This window comes from Prionailurus viverrinus, chromosome C1 (genome assembly GCF_022837055.1).
Source record: "Prionailurus viverrinus isolate Anna chromosome C1, UM_Priviv_1.0, whole genome shotgun sequence".
Taxonomy (NCBI): Eukaryota; Metazoa; Chordata; class Mammalia; order Carnivora; family Felidae; genus Prionailurus; species Prionailurus viverrinus.
In genome coordinates this window covers 181,121,396-181,142,145 of record NC_062568.1, presented here as the reverse complement: position 1 = coordinate 181,142,145, position 20,750 = coordinate 181,121,396, and the positions used below count along the sequence as shown (strand labels likewise).

The 20,750-nt window shown below is 51.4% G+C and overlaps 1 protein-coding gene across 1 annotated transcript; it reads right to left on the bottom strand.

The window, feature by feature from the left end:
* Positions 1 to 261: 261 nt before the first annotated feature.
* On the bottom strand, positions 262 to 20,708 carry P3H1 (prolyl 3-hydroxylase 1). The gene is made up of 15 exons (XM_047871588.1): positions 20,183 to 20,708; positions 17,089 to 17,241; positions 15,268 to 15,457; positions 14,931 to 15,062; positions 13,293 to 13,432; positions 7,835 to 7,924; positions 7,485 to 7,537; positions 7,189 to 7,310; positions 5,253 to 5,380; positions 5,032 to 5,127; positions 4,461 to 4,611; positions 2,027 to 2,144; positions 1,569 to 1,644; positions 1,150 to 1,290; positions 262 to 735 (listed from the first exon to the last, which is right to left on the bottom strand). The coding sequence occupies exons 1-15, from the start codon at positions 20,645 to 20,647 to the stop codon at positions 601 to 603; spliced, it is 2,190 nt and encodes a 729-aa protein (XP_047727544.1). The 5' UTR covers positions 20,648 to 20,708; the 3' UTR covers positions 262 to 600.
* Positions 20,709 to 20,750: the final 42 nt, after the last annotated feature.

The window sequence follows — 20,750 nt, the reverse complement described above, 5'->3', positions numbered from 1 at the left end:
TGCTGTCACAGCCGATACCGAACCCGGGCCACACAACCGCCAGGAGGTGGGCAGAGCGAGCACCGGGGTTCCCATTGTACCGATGACAGCTCTGAGGTTAAGTGTCTGGCCCACGGCTGCACAAGAAGTGGCCGAGCCGGGCCCTGAGCCAGGCGTCCCCACACGGCACCGGAGCTGTATCCTGCCCAGAGCGATCTTTATCAAGTGAAAGTTCTACAGCAGGTGGACATATTTCGACCCTCCGAATAAACTACTGAGTAAAAAAAAAAAAAAACCCCACAAATCATTTATTCTTTGGTTGTCTACACAGACACTTAAATACCGTAGTGCTGTCATGTGGCTGCCTGTGCAGGCCTCCAGGGGCGGCTCGGGGCCTGCGTCCCGAGCCCACAGCCGGGTCCAGAGGAGAGAGGGCCGTCCTGCCATGTCCACTTCGGGGAGCAGTAGCACCGTGCGGATAGCCGTGAGCAGGGTCCCGTTGGCCGGGCAGCAGACGGAACCTTCTCACTGCTCCGCAGCCCCCAGGGGCCGGCCGGTCCAGGGCGCAGGACGTTTACTCCAGGTGGGTCTGGCCACCCACCCACAGTGAGCCGGACGCCGTCAGAGCTCATCCCTGCGCCCAGCCTCACCGCCAGAGAGAGACTCCTCGACGGGCTGGGGGGGCCCCTCCTGGGGGAGGACCATCTCTTCGGGGTTGAAGAGCATCTTCACCAGGTCATCCGCTTGCACCCTGTCCTATAAGGACAGACCCGCCTATTCAGAGAGGCCTCAGGACCAGGCACTCCCCTCTCTCAGGCGCTACTCGCCCAAGAACAAGAAAGTCTTCCTCCCTGGCTTCTGAGCTCCCCTCCTTCCCAACAGCTCCTCTCTGGGCAGACAGCTGGGGTGCTGCCCAGCCAGGGAGTCAAGCACCAGGATCGTCCCCGATCCTGGCATCCCTGACCTACAGCCCCGTTTACAAGTAAGGAAGAAGGGCCGGGGAGGACAAGGAGACGTGGCCACGGCGACACATCGCTGGAGGGAGGGGCCTCTGTGGACTCAAGGCCTGGGACTCTTGTCATGTCTAAGCCACTGGCAATGAGACGGGAATGTGGGAGCAGAACCCGAGCCCTTCCAGGAACAGACCACAGCGGTACCAAGTGCTCTCACCCGCTCGCTGTGCCGGGCGTCCAACGTGAACCACAGGGCGATGGCACAGCGCTGGCCTCTGGTGACAGCCCTCACTCCGTGCGGGTTTTCGGTGCCTGAAGAGAACCCCACAGCCCTTCCGCACTGGGGCTGTACTTCTGCCTGAAGGAGACACAAAGTGTGGGATGGTGGGGTGGTACATGGCATGGAGACTGCAACCTGTCTTCAGAAGGGACGTGGGATCATCGGGGTCCGGGATCAAGGGTAGTTCCTCAGCCTGGTTTCCCAAAGACCAGAGCTGGAGAGGTGGCCATTCAGAGGAGTAGGTGACACATCTCAAAGCCCCCCGCCCCCGGCTTGAGGAGGGGAGCCCTGGCCGCTGGGCCCATGGCGCTTTGGGCGTTTCTGTCTCCCAGGGATGGGGACAAGGGCATACTCACTGTCACAGTCTTGGCGTCTAGTTCAGTGAAATAGAAGGTTCCTCCATCAAAGTCTCCATTTAGATAAAGAATAGCACTGGGAACAACAGACAGCGTCTTGCCAAGGGCCTCCTCCTCCTCCCCACCCTCCCTTCCCCTCCCTTCCCTGCCCTTCCCCTCCCTCAACAACCCACAGCTCCAGTTCCTTCATCTCCAGGTGCTCTCAACCAGCAGCTGGAGGATGGCTTCATGAAAAGAGAGCCTTCTAGACCCTTCTCTGAAGCCTCAAACATGACCCCAGCCTTCCCACCCCTCTACCCTCACTCCAGAGAATCCGCTGTCCTTCTCATGACACCACACTGGAATGACCCCCTAACTGACCTCCTAGCCAGAGGGCGTGGGGACAGGGATTGCATTCTGGGGACAGCTGGGCCCACAGCTCCGTGTGCGTGTGTGTTGGGGAGGGGGACAGCTGTCACCTGTAGTCCCGGAAGGTGTAGGCGGGGGGCTCCTTGATGCATACGAGGGCCTCGGCGTTCAGGATGCAGTTGTCCACGTGGACTGGGTGGCTGCTGTCCTTCCTCTCAGCCTGTGCCTCTGGGGCCGGGGTAACGCACATTAACGCGGGGACACCTCAGGAGACACTGCAGCTCTCCTGTTGGCATGGGGGGGTACTTCCCCAAATGTGTCTGGGTCTATGGAAATGGCCAATGAACTAGGGGGGTCTCTGGCTCAGCCACCAGCCCAGAGGCCAGGACAAATCTGCAGGTTTCCCAGGAAGGTTCTTGGTGGGGCAAACAGGTGCAGCAAGTAGGGTCAGGAGGCTCTAACCAAGGGGCAGGTTCTGGGCTGATCTGCACGACCCTAGCTTTCTGGCTACAATACAAAACAGGAACCCCCAGGTAAGTAAAAATGAGGAGTCAGGAGGGTGGTAGGATGCAGGCAGGGTACGGGGAGACTCCATATGCAGTGGGAGACAAGGTGAGGACGGCATGGAGGGGGAACAGATAGGAGCAAAGGTAAAGAGTTAGCAGGGTGCCTGGGTGGCTCAGTCGGTTGAGCGTCTGACTTTGGCTCAGGTCATGATCTCACGGTTAGTGGGTTCGAGCCCTGCGTGGGGCTCTGTGTTGACAGCTCAGAGCCTGGAGCTTGCTTCAGATTCTATGTCTCCCTCTCCCTCTCTCTCTCAATCAATCAATCAATCAATCAAAAGGTAAAGAGTTAGTCTCAGTAGGGCTTTGCAGGTGGAGGAGCCATGCAGGAGGAAGGTCGTGAAAGAGAACAGACGGCACATACTCTAGGACGCCAGGCAAGCACGCACATCACACGGAGCCACTGCCCCCAGCGCAAATGTCTGGCATGCCCTGAGCAGGCTGGTGGCCCTGTCAGGTCACCATAGATTCCTCCTACTTGTCCCCACCTGTGCAGCCAGTCATCAGGCCCTGTCCCTCCACCTCCTACACCCCCCTCGTGTCTTCCCTTCTCTTTACTCCCAACACCACCTGCCAGCTCTAGGCCTTTGTCCTCACCCACCCAGGTCACGGCTGACCGGCTTTCCTCCCTCTGGCTTGATCCATGCCCTCCGAATCTCTCAACACAAAGCAGCAAAACTAACCTTGTAAAAAAGAGGTCTCACCGAGTCCTTCCTGCTTGAGGACCCTTCCCAGCTTCCCACTGCCCATGTCCCCAGCTTGGGATGCCGTGACACATATAGTTGTGTATCTGACACATTCCTTTGGGTGTGTCCAGATTTTGATAGAAATCCAAACCTTCCGGGGGAGAGTAAAGCTCTCTAATCCCTACCACCTAGCCACAGTGCATCAGTGCGGAGAGCCTCTGAAGGCTGTGGCACGACAGATCTAGCTGTAGGCCACGTGTGACCCCCGCCCCCCTCCACGGGCACTGGCCATCCCTCACCCCTCCTCAGGACAGCAAAAGGGATAGAAGAGAGGGCGAGTGGGCAAGGAATGACCTTGAATGTGCTCTGACTTGGTTTTTGTTTTTGTTTTAAAGATTTTATTTTTAAGTAATCTCTACACCCACTGTGGGGCTTGAACTTACAATCAAGAGCTGCATGCTTGGGGTTCCTGGGAGGCTCAGTCAGTCAAGCATCTGACTTTGGCTTAGGTCATGATCTCACGGTTTGTGAGTTCAAGCCCCGCATTGGGTGAGCTTGAGTTTTGGGCTCTGCGCTGACAGTGCGGAGTGTATGTGGGATTTTCTCTCCCTCTGGGATTCTCCTCTCTCCCTCTCTCTGCCCCTCCCTCACTTGTGCACTCTTTCTTTCTCTCAAAAAATAAAAAAAAAGAGTTGTACGCTCTGACTGAGCCAGCTGGGTGCTCCTTAATCTTCCTTGATTTATAAAATTAGATCTCTCACAGATTTGGTATTTAACAGGTGGTGACGGAGAACTTGCAACTTAGCTCATGACTGATCTACACACCTGTACGTCCAACACCACTGCTGAGAACCAATGGCCTACAGGATGAAAACCAAGTCCTGAATGTAGTTCTCCATAATCTGGCTTCTGAAGGCCTCCCCAGTCTTATCTGACTACCCCAACTTCACCCCCACTCCCCAGAAACGGCCACTTTCTTAGCCCCATCACCAGATTGTCCAATGCCTGCCCTCGTTTGCACATGCTGTTCTCTCTGGCTTAAACAACCTCTCATCACCTGCGCACTCCACAGCTCCTATTCATCCTGCACAACTGTCATCACCTCCTCCGGGAAGCCTTCCTGTCCTCCCAGTTGACTGTAACTTCCTGGGCTGCACTGATCGCACTGGGCTGCCACTTTCTGGTTCCCCAACTAGGATGAAAAGGACCTTGTCCTGTTCCTCCCCACGTCCTCGGCACCAATGCCAGGGCACAGAGCGTGTGCGGTGAGAGCGGCAGGGATGGAGAAGGCCCACCTTCGATGGCGGTGCGGCACACCAGGTGGGAGTAGGAGAAGTAGAGGGGGGTGTCCAGGCGGAAGTAGGACTCCATGACGCGCCGCACCTTCTCGGTCACGTTGTAGTACAGGTGGGCGCTCTGCAGGGGAACCTTCCCTTCCTGTCCCAGCTGCCAAGGAGACCAGTGGTCGGCTGCCCTGAACGCCCGTCTGTGGGCTGACGGGACCCACCGAGGCAACAGGCCCCCCTCCCTGTCCCTCGCCCAAAGTGCCAACGCTGCACCCACGCACAACGGCCCCCCAGTGTTACACCTGCCCCTCCTCCACCCTTCTCTTTATGAACAGTTTGTGCAGCCCTTCAGAAAGCACTCTCCCGGCTCTGGACACCGGTCAGTCTTGCTGCCTCGCTCTGATCACACTGAGTTTACTAGCCAGGACTCAACAGTCCACCTCCCTCAACTTAATTCATCCTGTGACAGGCAGACACCTTCACCTTTCCTGCCGCCACCCCCAACTCTCCCCTCTCCCAAAGCCTGAGCGTCCCCTCTCCCCATCCCCCACACTCTTAGAACACTGAGTATTGGTTTTACCTTGAGGGCCTTGAAGACAGTGACTCCATAGAACTTTTCACTGGGGGTGTGTGGGGAGGTCTGACCCCGGTAGCCATCTCCTGAGGTCGCTGCTGCCTACAAGGCCCAAAACACAGGACGTAGACAGGGCAGCTGGGGTGGTTAAGGGTGAGCAGTGAGGGGCACTGGTGCAGGGGAGGCTGGGCCTTGGGGTGAAGGCGCGGTCACCGGGTTTCCCTTACGTTGGTAAGTCTCTGCAGCTCTCGGCACTCATCATCGGAGATGACACCGTCCATCACCACCCTCTGGGAACCATTCAAGACTTTGGAGTTCATGGTGAGACTGATGCCTTCGTAGAGCAGGGGGCCACCTGCAAAGCAGTCACGAGACTGGGCTGAGACCTGCAGCAGTTCTGTCCAGACACTCTCCATTGGATGGGGATAGAAATTCCAGGTGTTTCCAGGTCGCCAGAGAAACCTCCTACTCTGTCACTTCCAAAGGTGGGGTGGCCAGGAGGACAGAACTTGGAGCTGACAAGACAGAAGAGCCAAGCGCTAGTCCTGGCTCCCCTCCCAAACAGTTGTTGGTTCTTGGGCCTTTGCCAATAAGGAAACATCACCAACACATTCCTAAGACCATGAGCCCCAGAATCAGAAAGAACATGCTTATTAGCTGTGTGACCTTAGCAAGTTACTTAACCTCCCTGAGCTCTAATTTCCTCATCTGGAAAATAGCATCTACCTAAGTCTGATGCTTGTTTGATGTAAGAGAACAACAAGGCAAATTGAAAACCTAGCACAGGGGCGCCTGGGTGGTTCAGTCAGTTAAGCGTCTGACTTCAGCTCAGGTCATGATCTCACAGTTTGTGAGTTCAAGCCCTGCGTTGGGCTCTGTGCTGACAGCTCAGGGCCTGGAGCCAGCTTCTGATTCTGCATCTCCCTCTCTCTCTCTCTCTGCCCCTCCACCACTCACGCTCTGTCTCTCTCTCTCTCAAACATAAACATAAAATTTTTTTTAAAGGGGAGCGGCTAAATTAGCCGCCCTGTTTCAAAAAACAAAAACAAAAACAAAAAAAAAACGAGCACAATCCCTGGCACATAGTTAATGCTCAAAACTTTAGTTCCCATCATATCATTGTCACCAGCAGCAGCGGTATTTATTTACAATGGGGACTTCCATCTGCCCAACCCACCCCCCCAGGCAGTTATGAGGATCCAAAGAAACAATAGAGTGAAAACGTAGGAATGCTGGGCCAATTCTTTTCATATGCTAATCTTGTTAAATTAACCACTGTCAACTTAAGCCACAGCGGAGCAAAGGCCAACCTTCTCTTCTATTTCTCGTGGCCTCCCTCCATGCTGGGGACCCACTGGAGACGCAATTCAATTCCATCTATTTACTGAGGCTGCACTGTGTGCCCGGCCCCCGCGAGGGTCTCACACCTGAAGGTGGCACCTCTTCCAACAATTATGCACACAGGCAGACCTCGTGCAAGCACAGAGAAGGCTCCCAAGGAAGCTCAAAAGGAAGACAGAGGGGATCCTCAGGGCTGGGAGTTTAAGAAAGGCTTTGTGGACAGAGATGATGGGCGGGCCCTGGGAGGAGGGACAGGCTGGCAAATGAACAGAAGGTATAAGCAGGGGAAGAGCTCAACATGAGGTGAAAGGGGCAGGCAGGGTGGGTAGGGGCAAGGTCCTTGTATTTGGAAGACTGGTCTAGCCACGTGGCAGGGGAGGGGAAGGACAGACCAAGGAGGGACAGGAGTGCTCTGACAGCACCGGGGCCTGCAGCACCAGCACCGGGAGAGGAGAGGCCTAGGGAGACAGGTGAGGAAAAGCAGTTTCAGTGCAGGTTGACGGGGGCAGAGCCCTCGGATCTGGAGGCTTGGTAACAGGGTACATGATGGAAGCGGTGTGTGTGTGGGGGGGGACAGGATGAGGTCTGTGCTGTAAACACTGACTGCAGTGAGCTGAACCAGCATTGCAGTGACAACAGGAATCCTATCTCTTAACCAAAGACCAATCGTCAGTGCCCCTTCTGGGTGGAAGTCCTGGTGAGTTAAAAAGGGCACCAGGCGAGGCTAAGCCTGGCACAGGTCCTGGGGCTGGTCAGCTTGCGCAAGGACACCAGCTTGCTGTGTACATGATAGCCGCAGACCCCCAGGCTCTGACCTCTCACCTTCCCGGGTCAGCCTGCTCACATCCAGCGACTCCTTGGTCTTCTCCTCCACCAGGGTCTCAATCTCCTTCATGAGGTTTCCGATCTCCTGGGAGATGCGGACGGCTGTTTCCCTTTCGGACCTGTGAGCACGGCCACCCTGAGCACTGTGTTCTGGGGCCACCCTGGCTCCCACCCCAGCCTCCCAGCCTGGACCAGCCCACCCCCCTGCCAGGAGTTCACATCTGCCTGGGCTCAGGAAGCCTCGAGTGCCTCATCAGGCCGGTCCAGCCATGCAGTTTCTTCAGGGGCCTCACTTTTGTTTCTCTTGCAATCTTTTGGGAATCACCTCTTCTGGAGTCCATGAATCCTAAAAGCAGATCAGGAGAAAGATCAACACTGTAGAGCGACCTGCATCCTCCTCCAAGGTCTCTGTGCGTAGATTAGGGCCTACGGGAGGACTCGCCTCATCGCCTGCCTCCTCTCAGGAGGTAAAGGGAGGTGTGGGAGCCGGAGTCACCCCTGGCTGCCCAGAACTCCCCTTTGTCTTCCTCTGCCTCTCATCCACAGGTTTCACAGATCCCATGTCTGGCTCAGGCCCCTGATGGTTTTTGCCCAGAGTCACACAGCTAGCCCCCTCACCCCCAGCTCCTGCATCCTGGCTCACCGGGTCAACAAAGGGAATTCCGAAAACATCGTAAGCGAAGAAGAGCAGTTCTTTCTCCAGCAGGCTGCGCTGTCGGTACTCCCGGGCACTCTGAGGAAAAGGAGTGGAAGGAAGGCCCTGGAACTCAGTCCAGTTAGCTCTGCAGCAGGGGTGGGGAGAGGGGAGTCCAACCCCACATTCTGCGCTGTTGCTCCCTGCGTGACCCGAGACTCCTCTCCCACTCCCACTAGTACTAGTGTGTCTGTTCTCCAGCACCTCTGTGCTCCGGGTTCCTCTGGTCTGGCGCAAGCAACGCCTCTGAGGGTGGCATAAGGCCCCCTGCCTCCCCCCATTAATCTCCGAGACAGGAAATCTGATGATTCTCAGGAGATGGGGAAATATTCCTCAAAGAAGGAGAGTTCTTTCTGGAGTTCCATAGGGGTTCAATTGCTGAGGCAGGAGACCTAGGTGCTCCGTGACCCATGTGTTATCACTTAACCTTTACAGCCACCTTTGAAGTTGACAGTATTCATTTTAGAGACAAAGACGCTGAGGAGCAGAGGGGATATGTGACTTGTTTAAGGTGACACTATAGGAAATGGAGCAGGGACCGACATTCAGACCCAGGTCTTCCTAATCCTGAAGCCCATGTGATTTTGGTTAGGCCCCTGCCTCCTCTCAGACTCTGAGCAGACCGGATCCCTCCCGGAGTCCCACGGCTGCAGCTACAACAGCAGGGTCTGGCCTTCCGGCCCTCCCCACACATGCTCACAGAGAGGGCTTACCCAGGGCAGAGAAACTAAGTACCTTCCAGGGTCACATCTCTCCCTAGGTGCCCTGCTAGCCTCCAAGCAGCAGAAGGAGGAAAAAAAAAAAGAAAAAGAAGACACCATCAATTGAAAGAAAAGATGAGGGGAGTAAGGAAAGTGTTAACAAGACATCAATGAGTTCTACATTATCTATCATATTTACCCAACGTGGAGATGGAAATTTTCTCCTAAGGAGTTTAAGTGGTTCACCAAGTTCTAGATACCCAGCTAGGTGTGTTCTCCCATTTAACCCTCTCCCACAGCTCTATGAGGCTCCTAGGAAGCAAATCCCACTCCTATGTCTATTCACTCGGCAATGATTTGTGGAATATCAGCTATGAGACAGGAACTGTGCCAGCCCTGGGGTAATGCAGGGCCAGAACTGGGTCACCACCACCAGCCACAGGCCACTGTGCGAGTCAGCCCATCTCCTGGAGCCAGAATGTTCTCATCTGTAATGTGGGAGAATAGCGCCCCCTACCAGGGCTGCTGCGGTGATTAAATGAGATGATGGGTGTGAACCATACAGCACAGTGCGTGGCCTGGGACAGGGCTCAGCAAATGCTAGTTACCTTTTTTCCAGAAAGGAAAGTTCTAGTTAAAAGTGGTTTATTTTCTCCCTCTGCTCCAAACTCACTAATACGACTATAAGTGGAGGGAAAAGGGTCTTAACTGAACAAGACAAAGGCACCTGAAGTAGCACCCTCTCAAATGAGACGGTCCCCACCTAGTGGCCAAAGAGGACAACTACAAGGTCGGTTCTCCACAGGAGAGGGGATTGCAAGAGAAGGGTTATTTCTTTTTTTTTTTTTTTTTTAATTTTTTTAACGTTTTATTTATTTTTGAGACAGGGAGAGACAGAGCATGAACAGGGGAGGGTCAGAGAGAGGGAGATACAGAATCTGAAACAGGCTCCAGGCTCTGAGCTGTCAGCACAGAGCCCGACGCAGGCCTCGAACTCACGGACCGCGAGATCATGACCTGAGCGGAAGTCGGCCGCTTAACCAACTGAGCCACCCAGGCGCCTCGAGAAGGGTTATTTCTATTAGAGACTCGGGATTCCAGAGCCAGGAAGGAAGAACCTTGCTTTTTTTCCTTCAGGGCAAGCTGGTGGCCCTACCTCACCATATGAGAATCAAATGAAACAAAAGCTGTGGAAGAATTTTTCAGACTAAATGCCACACACATCAGAAGAGTGGTTATTTTCAACAGTAAGCTCCGCAACAGCCACAATGGGAAGTTGGCTACTGCCTCATTCTCTGCCTCCTTCTCCTGGTGAACAGGGGAGAATTTAGCTACCTGGGGCTGGAGGACAGACAGGGCAGACCTGTGAGGAAAGCGCCCTGCTCCACCTGTATGTACCTGAGTTAGGTAGGCAGCACCACTCATGTGTCTCCAAAGCTGGAAGTTTGGTTCTAATTAGATGGGAAGATGGAGCAGTGAACCATTCTGCCATCGCCACCTCCTATTCCACCTAGACAGTTCCTTCCTCCAGCCACTGCCTCCCTCGGCCCAGCAGCCCCCCTCTGCCTTGCCACCGTAGCCCTGTACCGGTCTCCTGCTTCTAGCTCCTTCCTGTTCTGATCCTTGCACCGTGTCAGCTGGTCGGGCTACTGTTTAAATCCCTTCGCGCACCCACCACTGTCTGCCTTATGGAATAGAGGCCAAGGTCCTGGGAAGGCACTCAAGACCCTTCAAAATCTGATCCTCCCAGGCCTCGTTGTCTGTAACTCCCCAGTATCATCTTCCATTTATGTAGGACAATCGTCCAGGTTGTTTGGACATGCTGTTCTTCATCTAAAAGGCCCTTCCTTTCCTCATTCACCTGCTGAAGGCTTTTAAAACCAAATGTCAATGGCACTTCCTCTTGTGAAGTCTTCCATGACTTGTCAGTCGATTATTTCCTTTTTTTTTCAATTTGAGAGAGCGAGAGAGGGCACATCATCAGGGGAGAAGGGGAGAGGGAGAGAGAGAGAGAGGGAAAATTTGAAGCAGGGTCCACACTCTGCATGAAGCCCAATGCAGGTCTCGATGCCATGACCCTGGGATCATGACTTGAGCCAAAATCAAGAATCGGATGCTCAACGGACTGAGCCACCCAGGCGGCCCAGTCGATTATTTCTCTTCCATGATTCCACTACAGCTTGCATACGTATCCACTATTAGATTTACTACGGTAGTCTGTAAATTTTGGATTAAATGCCTTTCTGTATCATCAGTGCCCTAAGGTTGTGCTTTAGATGGCATTCAAGGGGCACTTGGGTGGCTCAGTCGGTTAAGTGTCTGACTTCAGCTCAGGTCATGATCTCACGGCTTGCGGGTTCGAGCCCCGCGTCAGGCTTTGTGCTGACAGCTCAGAGCCTGGACCCTGCTTCAGATTCTGTGTCTCCCTCTCTCTCTGCCCCTCCCCTGCTCGTGCTGTCTCTCTCTCTCAAAAATAAACATTAAAAAAATTTAGATGGCATTCAAAAAGACACGAAAGTAATACATTATAGTGACTCCAGCTCAGGTTATGATCTCACAGTTCATGGGACTGAGCCCCATGTTAGGCTCTGTGCTGACAGTGTGGAGACTGCTTGGGATTCTCTCTCCCTGCCTCTCCTCTCTCTCTGTGTCTCAAAATAAAGAAATATTAAAAAAAATTTTAATGTGTATTTATTTTGAGAGAGAGATACAGTGTGAGCAGGGGAGGGGCAGAGAGAGAAGGAAGCACAGAATCCGAAGCAGTCTCTGAGCTGTCAGCACAGAGCCCGAAGTGGGGCTCAAACCCATGAACTGTGAGATCATGATCTGAGCCAAAGTCGGACACTCAACCAACTGAGCCACCCAGGCGCCCCATCAAAATAAATAAATATTAAAAAAATCCCACATGTGTAGCTATAAGAAATCCACAAAGTGCCAACAGCCATAAATACAAACATTTTGGTCTCTCTCCCTACCCAGGACCTGTAGGCCCATTCCTTGGGGGTAATTTGACGAACAATTTCTCATCAATCTGTCTAAAAAGTGTACAGTTTAAAAAATACCTATGTGTTTTAAAAAACACAAATAGGATAGAATATAACTACAGATCTCTTTTGTTTTCCTTACCTAAAACAGTCTCATGGAGACAATTTCACAGTGGTGCATAGTAATCTGCTCATGCAATAAAACAGGTGTCTTGTATACCATTGAACAGATGTACTGCCATTTACGTAGACAGTTCCCAAACTGACGGCATTTAGCGTGGTTCGGTTGGTTGCTTTCAGTGGCAAGGTTCTGATGCGCATCTGTGCCCGTTTACCTCTGCATACCGGGGCAACTCTGCTGCGGGCCAAATCTCTGGCGGTAGAATCGCCAGTTAAACGAACAGTCCCACCGACAGTCCCGCCAGCGGCGCGGGAGTGTGCTTGCTTTTGCACCCCCTACATTTGTCCCAGAGATTTGGTGCATAAGCAAATGGGTTGCCTCTAGAGTAACAGTAGCTTTTGGCATCTGTTTGAAAAACTGGTCCAAAGTTACTTTTACACAGTATGTAGACGGGGTTTGTTTGAGAGGAGCCAGCAGGACACAGGCGACAGGCTCGCCGTCCTAAGTCTCACTCATTCTCCTGTTCTGAAACCAGGGATCGTTCCTGCAGTGACAGGCCACCCCCTATTTCAAGAGATGGCTGAGGTAAGAGGTGAGGAAACTGGCCACTGGCTGCTTGTGTCATATACCATCAGTAAGGCCCTCGTGATGCTACCTGTCCACAAAACATCTGGGAGATATTTGTGCCTGTTGGCTTACAAAGTGCATTTATACTCAGTATGTCATTTGACCCTCACGCCCATCTTGTGTTAAAGAAAGAGTAAGAACCACAATCCCATTCTATGGAAGGAAAACCCGAGACTCAGAGGGGCCATGCCATGTGCCTGAGATCCCACACGACATGTAGAAGTTTATACAGCTAGTAACTAGAGGAGCAGGTGCTTGAGCCCAGACTAGTGACTTCAAATCCAACTCACCGTTCTGGGCTCAAGAAGAGGGTCCAGGGTGTGTGCAAGGCGTATGTGAAAACATCAAGGATCATAGTATCACATTTCACTAAGTTTAAAAACAGAGAACTTTCTATGTTTCTAAGTGCAAAAATAATACCATTCGCTGAAGGGAATTTAGAAAATATAAATGGGCAAGATACAAACATCACCCATATTCCACCACCTAGAAATAACCCACCACCTAGAAATGACCACTGAGCATGTCAGAGAGTTTCACTTTGGTCACTGGGTCTGCTTGGGAGGGAGTCGGGCATAGTGCTGAGAGAGGGAGAGCTCAGCTCACACAATGGCAGAAAGAAGGGACAGGGAGGAAACGGAGGCAAGAAAATAGGTGAGTGAAAAAAGAGTTTAGCTTGAAGTAAAAAAACGATAGATGTTGGCCAAACAGTATCAAGTCTCAAAGCAGAGGTGCCAAGAAAGGGGAAAAGGGGTGCCCGCATTGCAATTCTGTTTTTCTTTTACGACTCAGACAACAGACTTCGGGGCCCCGATCGCACCGAGAGGCTGTTCCCTTGTTCCTGAGTGACAAGTGCATTAGTGCCCTCACACCTCCCTGTCCAAGCAGTGCCAGACCGCACCCCCCCGCCAACCCCCTTCTGCCCTCTGGTCTGGGTTCGGCTCGCAGCTGCCAGAACTAAGGCAATCTCTCACCTCACGGGGGCCAATGGATCTGGCTGGTTCTTCTCCAAGCATGGCTGTGTAGTAGGCCAGATTCTGGTTCATCACCTCATCGTTGGGGAAGAAGAGGAGGTAGGTCTTGGCACATTCAATAGCCTGTGTATAATTCCCAACTGCAGAGCAAAAAAAGAGACGGCCGGGAAGAAAGGGTCTAATCCTGGGTACCAAGAACCACTGATGCCGAGTCTCAGTGCAGCTCGAGGCGGTGATGACACACAAGATGGCCCTGCTACCTAACACAGCTGCTTGATCTGAGGGGGAAATTCTAGAATAAGAACAGAAGTTACATAAATACAGAATATAGAATTGATTTAAGATGCTCAACATCCTCAGGCCTGCCTAATGTTTAAAAAATTTTTTTTAAATGTTTTATTTATTTTTGAGAAAGAGAGAGAGAGAGAGAGCATGAATGAGGGTGGGGGGCAGAAAGAGAGGGAGACACAGAATTTGAAGCAGGCTCCAGGCCCTGAGCTTCAGCACAGAGCCTGACACGGGGCTTGAACTCATGAGCTGTGAGATCATGACCTGAGCCGCCGCTCAGGCCTGCCTAATGTTGAATGCCCACATCTTTGACACTTCATAAGTAATTTAAACACTACCCTCACATGATACCAATTTCACGAACATTCCCATCTTCCTACTTTCTTTTCCCTACATATTTTCAGAAGATGGGGACAGACCGGTAGCAGATTGCCTCTCTGACAGGACAGTTCTCCCGCACATGTGTTGGTCTCCCCAACTCAACTAATAAACATTTTATACTCGGGCCGCCTGGCTGGCTCAGTCAGAAGAGCATGCGACTCTTGATCTCAGGGTCGTGCGTTCAAGCCCGTAGAGATTTCTTAAAATAAGTAAAATTAAAAAAAAAAAACAAACAACAAAACACTAGATGCCTATCTTCTAAAAAAAAAAAAAGAGGGGCGCCTGGGTGGCGCAGTCGGTTAAGCGTCCGACTTCAGCCAGGTCACGATCTCGCGGTCCGTGAGTTCGAGCCCCGCGTCGGGCTCTGGGCTGATGGCTCGGAGCCTGGAGCCTGTTTCCGATTCTGTGTCTCCCTCTCTCTCTGCCCCTCCCGGTTCATGCTCTGTCTCTCTCTGTCCCAAAAATAAATAAACGTTGAAAAAAAAAAAAAGAAAAATAAATAAACAGTTTATACTCTTGAGTGTGTGGTGATGCTTAGCACACAGAAGGACTCAGGAAAGATCTGCTCATTGCTGCTTGTTTGGATACTGGCAGTCCCCTGCCCAGAGTATCAGCACTGTCCTAAGGAGAAGGGCTGGAAAATGTCCTGTGAACTGGTTTAAATGGCAGTAATGGTAGTATATACCCTTGCCTTTGCTCTACCTTAACTCAGATGGGAAATCAGGTTATAAATGTTATAGAAGGGAGGAGAGAGGTCCTAGGTCCTCTCCCAGCTTTGCCGGTTGCTGGCCTCGGCTCCTGGGGCCAGTCCCTTGTCACAAAGCACCCAGGGGTCACCTGGCTGGGTGCCTCCCAGAGTCACAGTGAGAAGCCAAACATGTTGAAGCAGCACAGGGGCCATCGTCCCTGCCTACCTTGCTTTGGGCATTCTACTGAAAAGCAGCAGAGAAGGAAGAAAGTCGGTCTTACTGTTATAGTAGGCAAACTGCAGATAATTATAATGTGATGGGAGGAAGTCTTCAAAGGGCTTCTCTCGGCTTGGGTGGGAAGCCAGCTCCGTGACGCAGTTCTGCTTACAGCTGAGGACCTGGATGTAATGATCTGAAAGGAATCAGAGGGGTAGTAACCATCAGGTCGACCTTCAGGATTCAAATTCTGGTGAAGATGAACACGTTCAAGCGAAGGGAACTTTCAGGCCCATCCTCAGACGGCGGGGATTGAGGCGGAAGACGCCGTGTGCGCCTCGTCAACCCGTGGCCCTGGGAGCCCCCGCGCGGCAGGCGAGGGCAGGCCCGCGGCCGCGCACCTGCGATGGCCTGGAAGAGGTCCGCGTTGTACTCCAGGTAGTTGTAGCCGTCATAGTCGTACGGCCCCTCGCAGAGCGCGCGGCACTCCGCGTCCGCCACCGAGTACTCTCGCAGCGCCGCCTCCAGGTGGGCCACGGCTTCGTGCGGCTGCTCCTCCGAGTAGAGCCGCACTCCCAGCCGGAACTCGTGCTACTGGGAGGAAGGGGGACTCAACGGCGGGCCGCACCCAGCCTCGTGCCCCCACCCCCACCCCTGGCCACCTGCACCTGCGTCCTCATGGCCTGCCTCGGGTTAGGGACGCAAAACGGTGGCTGCTACCCAGTGGAGGCCTTTCGTAAACGGCCTTCACAGGTTTCTCTGCACACTCCAAAGCATTTAACTCAATCTCGATAAAAGATACACGGGAGTTCGTTGCAATTTTCTTGTACTTTTCTATAGGGATAATAGTGTTCAAAATAAAGATTTAATGAAAAAGAACTCTTAGATGCTAGAATGAGGTCTGTGCCGATGGCAGCCACCTTTCCAGCATAAGGGGTGATGTGGGCTGCAGATGACTGTAGAATGGGTTTTGCTATCTGTGACACATAGCTCCCATTCATTTTCTCTTTACAAAATGCTATTAGCATCACAGATAATATCTCTTGTGGGACATGGATTTCTGATAAACAAATAGAATAAGATCATCAAGGAACATTGCACCACTTATTGTAGTGAAAGCAAAAACCTACACAGATTAATACAATTACGCAAAAAATGGACTGTCATGCAACCATTAAAAATTGTATTTTCAAAGAAAATCTGAAGCCATGAGAGAAGCCTCATGATATAGTGTCAGTTCAAAAAGGATTTTGAAAAATACGTATACAACATGATACCAAATTAGGTTAAAAAATTAAGATATAGTGGAGGTGCCTGGGGGCCGAGTTGGTTAAGCATCCAACTCTTGGTTTTGGCTCAGGTCCTGATCTCATGGGTTGTGGGATTAAGTCCTGGATCTGGCTCTGTACTGACAGTGTGAAGCCTGCTTGGGATTCTCTCTCTCCCTCTCTGTCCTTCTCTGACTTGTGCTCTCTTTCTCTTTCAAAATAAATAAATAAACGTTAAAAAAAATTAAGATATAGAAGACTTTAAAAATAGGCTAAAATATGAACTACTGGTTTTCTTTTTTTTTTTTTAATTTTTTTAATGTTTATTTATTTTTGAGACAGAGAGAGAGAGAGAGAGAGAGAGAAAGACAGAGTGTGAGCAAGGACGGGCAGAGAGAAATGGAGACACAGACTCCAAAGCAGGCTCCAGGCTCCAAGCTGTCAGCACAGAGCCAGACACGGGTATCAAACCCATGAGCTGTGAGATCATGACCTGAGCCAAAGTCGGACGCTTAGTTGACTGAGCCACCCAGGTGCCCTGAACTACTGGTTTTGTTAAGATGGCAGTATCATAGATGATTACTTTCTCCTTTGTACTTATCTGCATTTTTCTAGTGTTGTACAATGAACATTTACTACTTCTGTAATCAGAAAACAAGCCTAGTAAAAGTCACTTTAATAAAAAAAAGAGAGAGGGGGGTGCCTCGGTGGCTCTCCGTCAGGTAAGCATCCGACTTCGGCTCAGGTCATGATCTCACGGTTCATGGGTTCGAGCCCCGCGTCGGGCTCTGTGCTCACAGCTTGGAACCTGGAGCCTGCTTCGGATTCTGTGTCTTCCCCTCTCTCTCTCTGCCCCTCCCCCGTTCATGCTCTGTCTCTCAAAAGTAAACAAACATTAAAAAAAATTAAAAATAATAAAAATATAGAGAGAGAAAGGGACAAAGTTTTTTTCACCATATGGGGTTTGGCCTCAAGATCCTTGAAGTCAGCCTCCTTCACCCCAGACATGGTTTGGTAATAGTCCAGATTCTGCCGCATCTCCATGTGTTCAGGATTGCCCACGAAGAAGGTATGTGCAGCTGCTACTGCTTTCTCCAGCTTGTTTATCTAAGAATAAAGCACAAGAACATAATCCTCACATCCAAGCCCTGAAGGTTTGTGTCCAAATGCACAGTCCACGGTAAACAGGAAATCCCAGCCTTCCTGAGCCATCCACTCAAACAGTATGCTCTAGACCTTGCCAGCCGCAGAAAACACACCTATTACAGGAACTACATACCAGAAATTAGGAGCACAGAGCCCTGGGCAGAATTAGCCTTTCTCAAATCAGGCGTAGCAGTTCCCCAAATCATTGGAGGTGAAACCTTCAATAGTGTAAACATTCTATTTTTATTTATTTTTTAATTTTTTATATTTCTATATATTGTTTAATGTTTACTTATTTTTGAGAGATAGAGACAGAGAACAAGCAGGGGAGAGGCAGAGAGAGAGGGAGACACAGAATCTAAAGCAGGCTCCAGGCTCTGAGCTGTCAGCACAGAGCCCAACACGGGGCCTGAACCCATGAACTGCGAGATCATGACCTAAGCTGAAGTCAGACACTTAACCGACTGAGACACCCAGGCACTGCTAAACATTCTATTTTTAAACAAAGGTCATATTGTGGGGGGAATGCTATGGAAGATTGACTGCCCAAATAATATATTCTCAAGATTCAGATGTGGCAACTGAGCTGAAGAAAAATGTGTAACGCTTCAAGAATTTAGTAGTAGAGGAGAAAGAACAGTTAACAACGACGCCGTGTCTAAGGATTTCCTTAGAAGATACTTTTCTTTTTCTTGCATAAAATAGAATCAAGTGTTTTTGACACATTCAAGGAAAAGATGAGTGACTGAAAAATCCTAAGGTCTTATGCAAAATCCAGACATGGCATCTTCTGACTCAAAGCCTGGGGCTCATGAGGTTAAAACAAGTGGTTATATTGAAACCTGAGGAGAAAAAATTGTGCTACATGCCACAATAATGCCCATAGCAATGGACTCAAGCATATCCGTGTTACACAGTTTCCTGTGTAGAAGCTAAAATAAATCACTGATGATCTAATGATTAACATGGGCTTAAGTGTCAGACAGATCTGTGACAAAGCTAGGTTTAATCAGTCACTTGCTGGGGCTTTAGATCAGTCACTTAAAGTTTACTCTCTAAATCCAGTCCCCTAATCTGTCATCTGCAGATAGCACTCACTAACTCACAGGGTTGTTGGGAATGTTACACAAGGTGATATACATGCAGCTTCTAATACATGGAGCTGGGCACATACGAAGCGCTCAATAAATGTTAGCCGGTATAATCAATATCCTAAAAATTTTTTCCTTTTCCTCTTACCATCAGAACTAGTAAATGCACATTAGATAAGGAGTTGGCCCTGGCTTTGACCCTAAAATAGCTAGGTAACCTAGGGTCAATGATCGCCATCTCTGTACCTGTTTTGTTAATTGTACAGTTAGAAATTCTCCCATGCCTGTCGCCTTTATGGATTTATTCTCCCACTGTTATCTTTCTACATTGCTTGTGCATTTTCTCGTTCTCTCTTATCTTCTCTCTCCACCCCCAGTCCTACTTTACTAAGCACCAAGGCACCTAATTTCCTTCTCTCGTGTGGACAACCCACACTCATCTCCTAATGGTTAGCCCCGCCACCTCTTTCTCCTTCTCCCAAGGCTTATTCCACCTTCCAGAAATAGCATTCTAAAACCTGACACTGGCTCCTGAAGCCTGCAGAATTCTCTTCTGAGTCTGGCCTCACTTTACCTGGAATGGCCATTCTTCCTCTCCTTTAGTGAGATTTAGGACTGACTTCAATTGTCAACTCTTCTTTCAGTCTCCCTGGTTTCTCTGAGACAAAGCTAGGTTCTCCCTCCTTTGTGCTCCCACAGCCCTATGTACATACCTTTTTTAGCCTCTTCTATAGTGATTCTTAATAGGGAAGCGATAGGAAACAAAACAATGGAAAGTTAAGCATTTCAATGACCTGTACAAGAACTGGAATGTAGTAGGTATTCAGGAAACATTTGTCAAAGAATTTTTGAAAGTGCTGTTAAGTGACACGACCAAAGACATGACCCACTTATTTTGGTTTCAAATACAGTACTTTCCCAAGTAACAAGGAGGAAGGGAACAGAATTGTGTAAGCAAAATGCTTGTGGAGAGGTGGAAGTCTGGTCTCCACAGTTCTCTTAAGTCTCTCTTTAGGTGGAATTGAAGGTCTGTGAAACTATGGATATAATAAATATGCAGCACAGCTCCTCCTTCTTTGTTTCCCCCCAATAAAATGGGTCTAATAATAGCACCTACCTTACAGGATATTGACAAGATCTGGGCAAATAAATCAATAAACACAAAGTTCTTAAAATAGCGTCTGGAACAATGTGCTGGCTATCATCACCACCACCACCACCACCACGCAAGCCAGGGACGCTCCAAATCCATGGATACACTTGGTCTTAAGCCACTCTGGAATTCCTAAAAATACTCATTTTCTTTGAAAACCTGACAATAGCCAGAGGGTCCCCCCACAGCCTTAGTGGCTAGACAGCCCCTACTGGCGACGTGGCAAACTCACGTCCTGAAAGAGAGCTGCAGTAATCGTGTGGCAGGAAAAGCATCACTGAACAACGAACCGGAAGGAAGATATTGTAGAAAGGTCCTAGCTTCTCACTCGGACACTTACAATGAAATCCGGATGAGAGACCCAAGCTGCCGCTTTAGTTCCCTCTAGGAGGCCTCCCGGGGAATACAAGGCCAAGGTTTGCTTGGTCGTGCCTTAACCCCACGCTGGACCTTTGGGGTTACCATCTGCCTGTGCGAACCTGGCGTAGCAGGTCTTCCGGCAGGGTCCCTCTTCTCCCTGGGTCCGAGGAGAGAGCTCCCCGGCCAGGAGGCCACCTTCCCTCTCCGCGGATACTTCCCCGGCCCCCCAGGTTCGCCCGGGTCATCTGCAACCACGCCCAGAAGGATCCCTGCCGCCCAGGGCCGGACAGGTCTGCACCTTGAAGTAGGCGACCTGCAGGTAGTTGTAAGGGCTCCGCTTGCGGAACTCCAACTCCAGCTCCTCGCTGAGCGAGTGGGCGGCCGGCGGCCCGAGGCAGCGGCGCAGGCAGGCGGCACGACGCAGCAGGCCCCCAAAGAAGCGCAGGTCGTGCAGGGCGGCGGCGCCCGAGGCCTGCGCCAGGCTCGGGGACGAGTCGGGGTCCAGCTCCCACGGGAGGTCGGCGGCACACCGGGTGCGGCAGCGCAGGCGAAGGGCGCGCAGGGCGGCCCTCGAGCGAAGCGCCCGCTCCATGCTCAGGACCACCCCAGCCCAGTCCCCGCGCGCGTAGGCCGCGGTCCCCTCCGCGAAGAGCAGATCAGGCGCAGGCATGTCCCATCCCGTCTCGGACTCGACCTCGGCCCGGGAGGCAGCGGCGGCAATCGCCAGCAGTGTGGTCAGCAGCCTCAGAGCGCGTGTAGCCATTGCCGCCTCAGACCTAACGGGACAGCCTGCCACCCGCCACGGAGGCCGGAGTCCCACCCCCGAGGAGCCCCGCCCACCACGTCCCTCCCCTCCCCGCCCCTTC

Excerpts from the sequence above, each read along its gene's own strand:
- P3H1 (XM_047871588.1), bottom strand. The coding sequence starts at position 20,647 with ATGGCTACACGCGCTCTGAGGCTGCTGACCACACTGCTGGCGATTGCC. Across the intron at positions 17,242-20,182 it reads TGCAGGTCGCCTACTTCAAG|ATAAACAAGCTGGAGAAAGC; the intron begins GTGCAGACCTGT and ends CTTTATTCTTAG. Across the intron at positions 15,458-17,088 it reads TTGAGGCCAAACCCCATATG|CACGAGTTCCGGCTGGGAGT; the intron begins GTGAAAAAAACT and ends TCCTCCCAGTAG.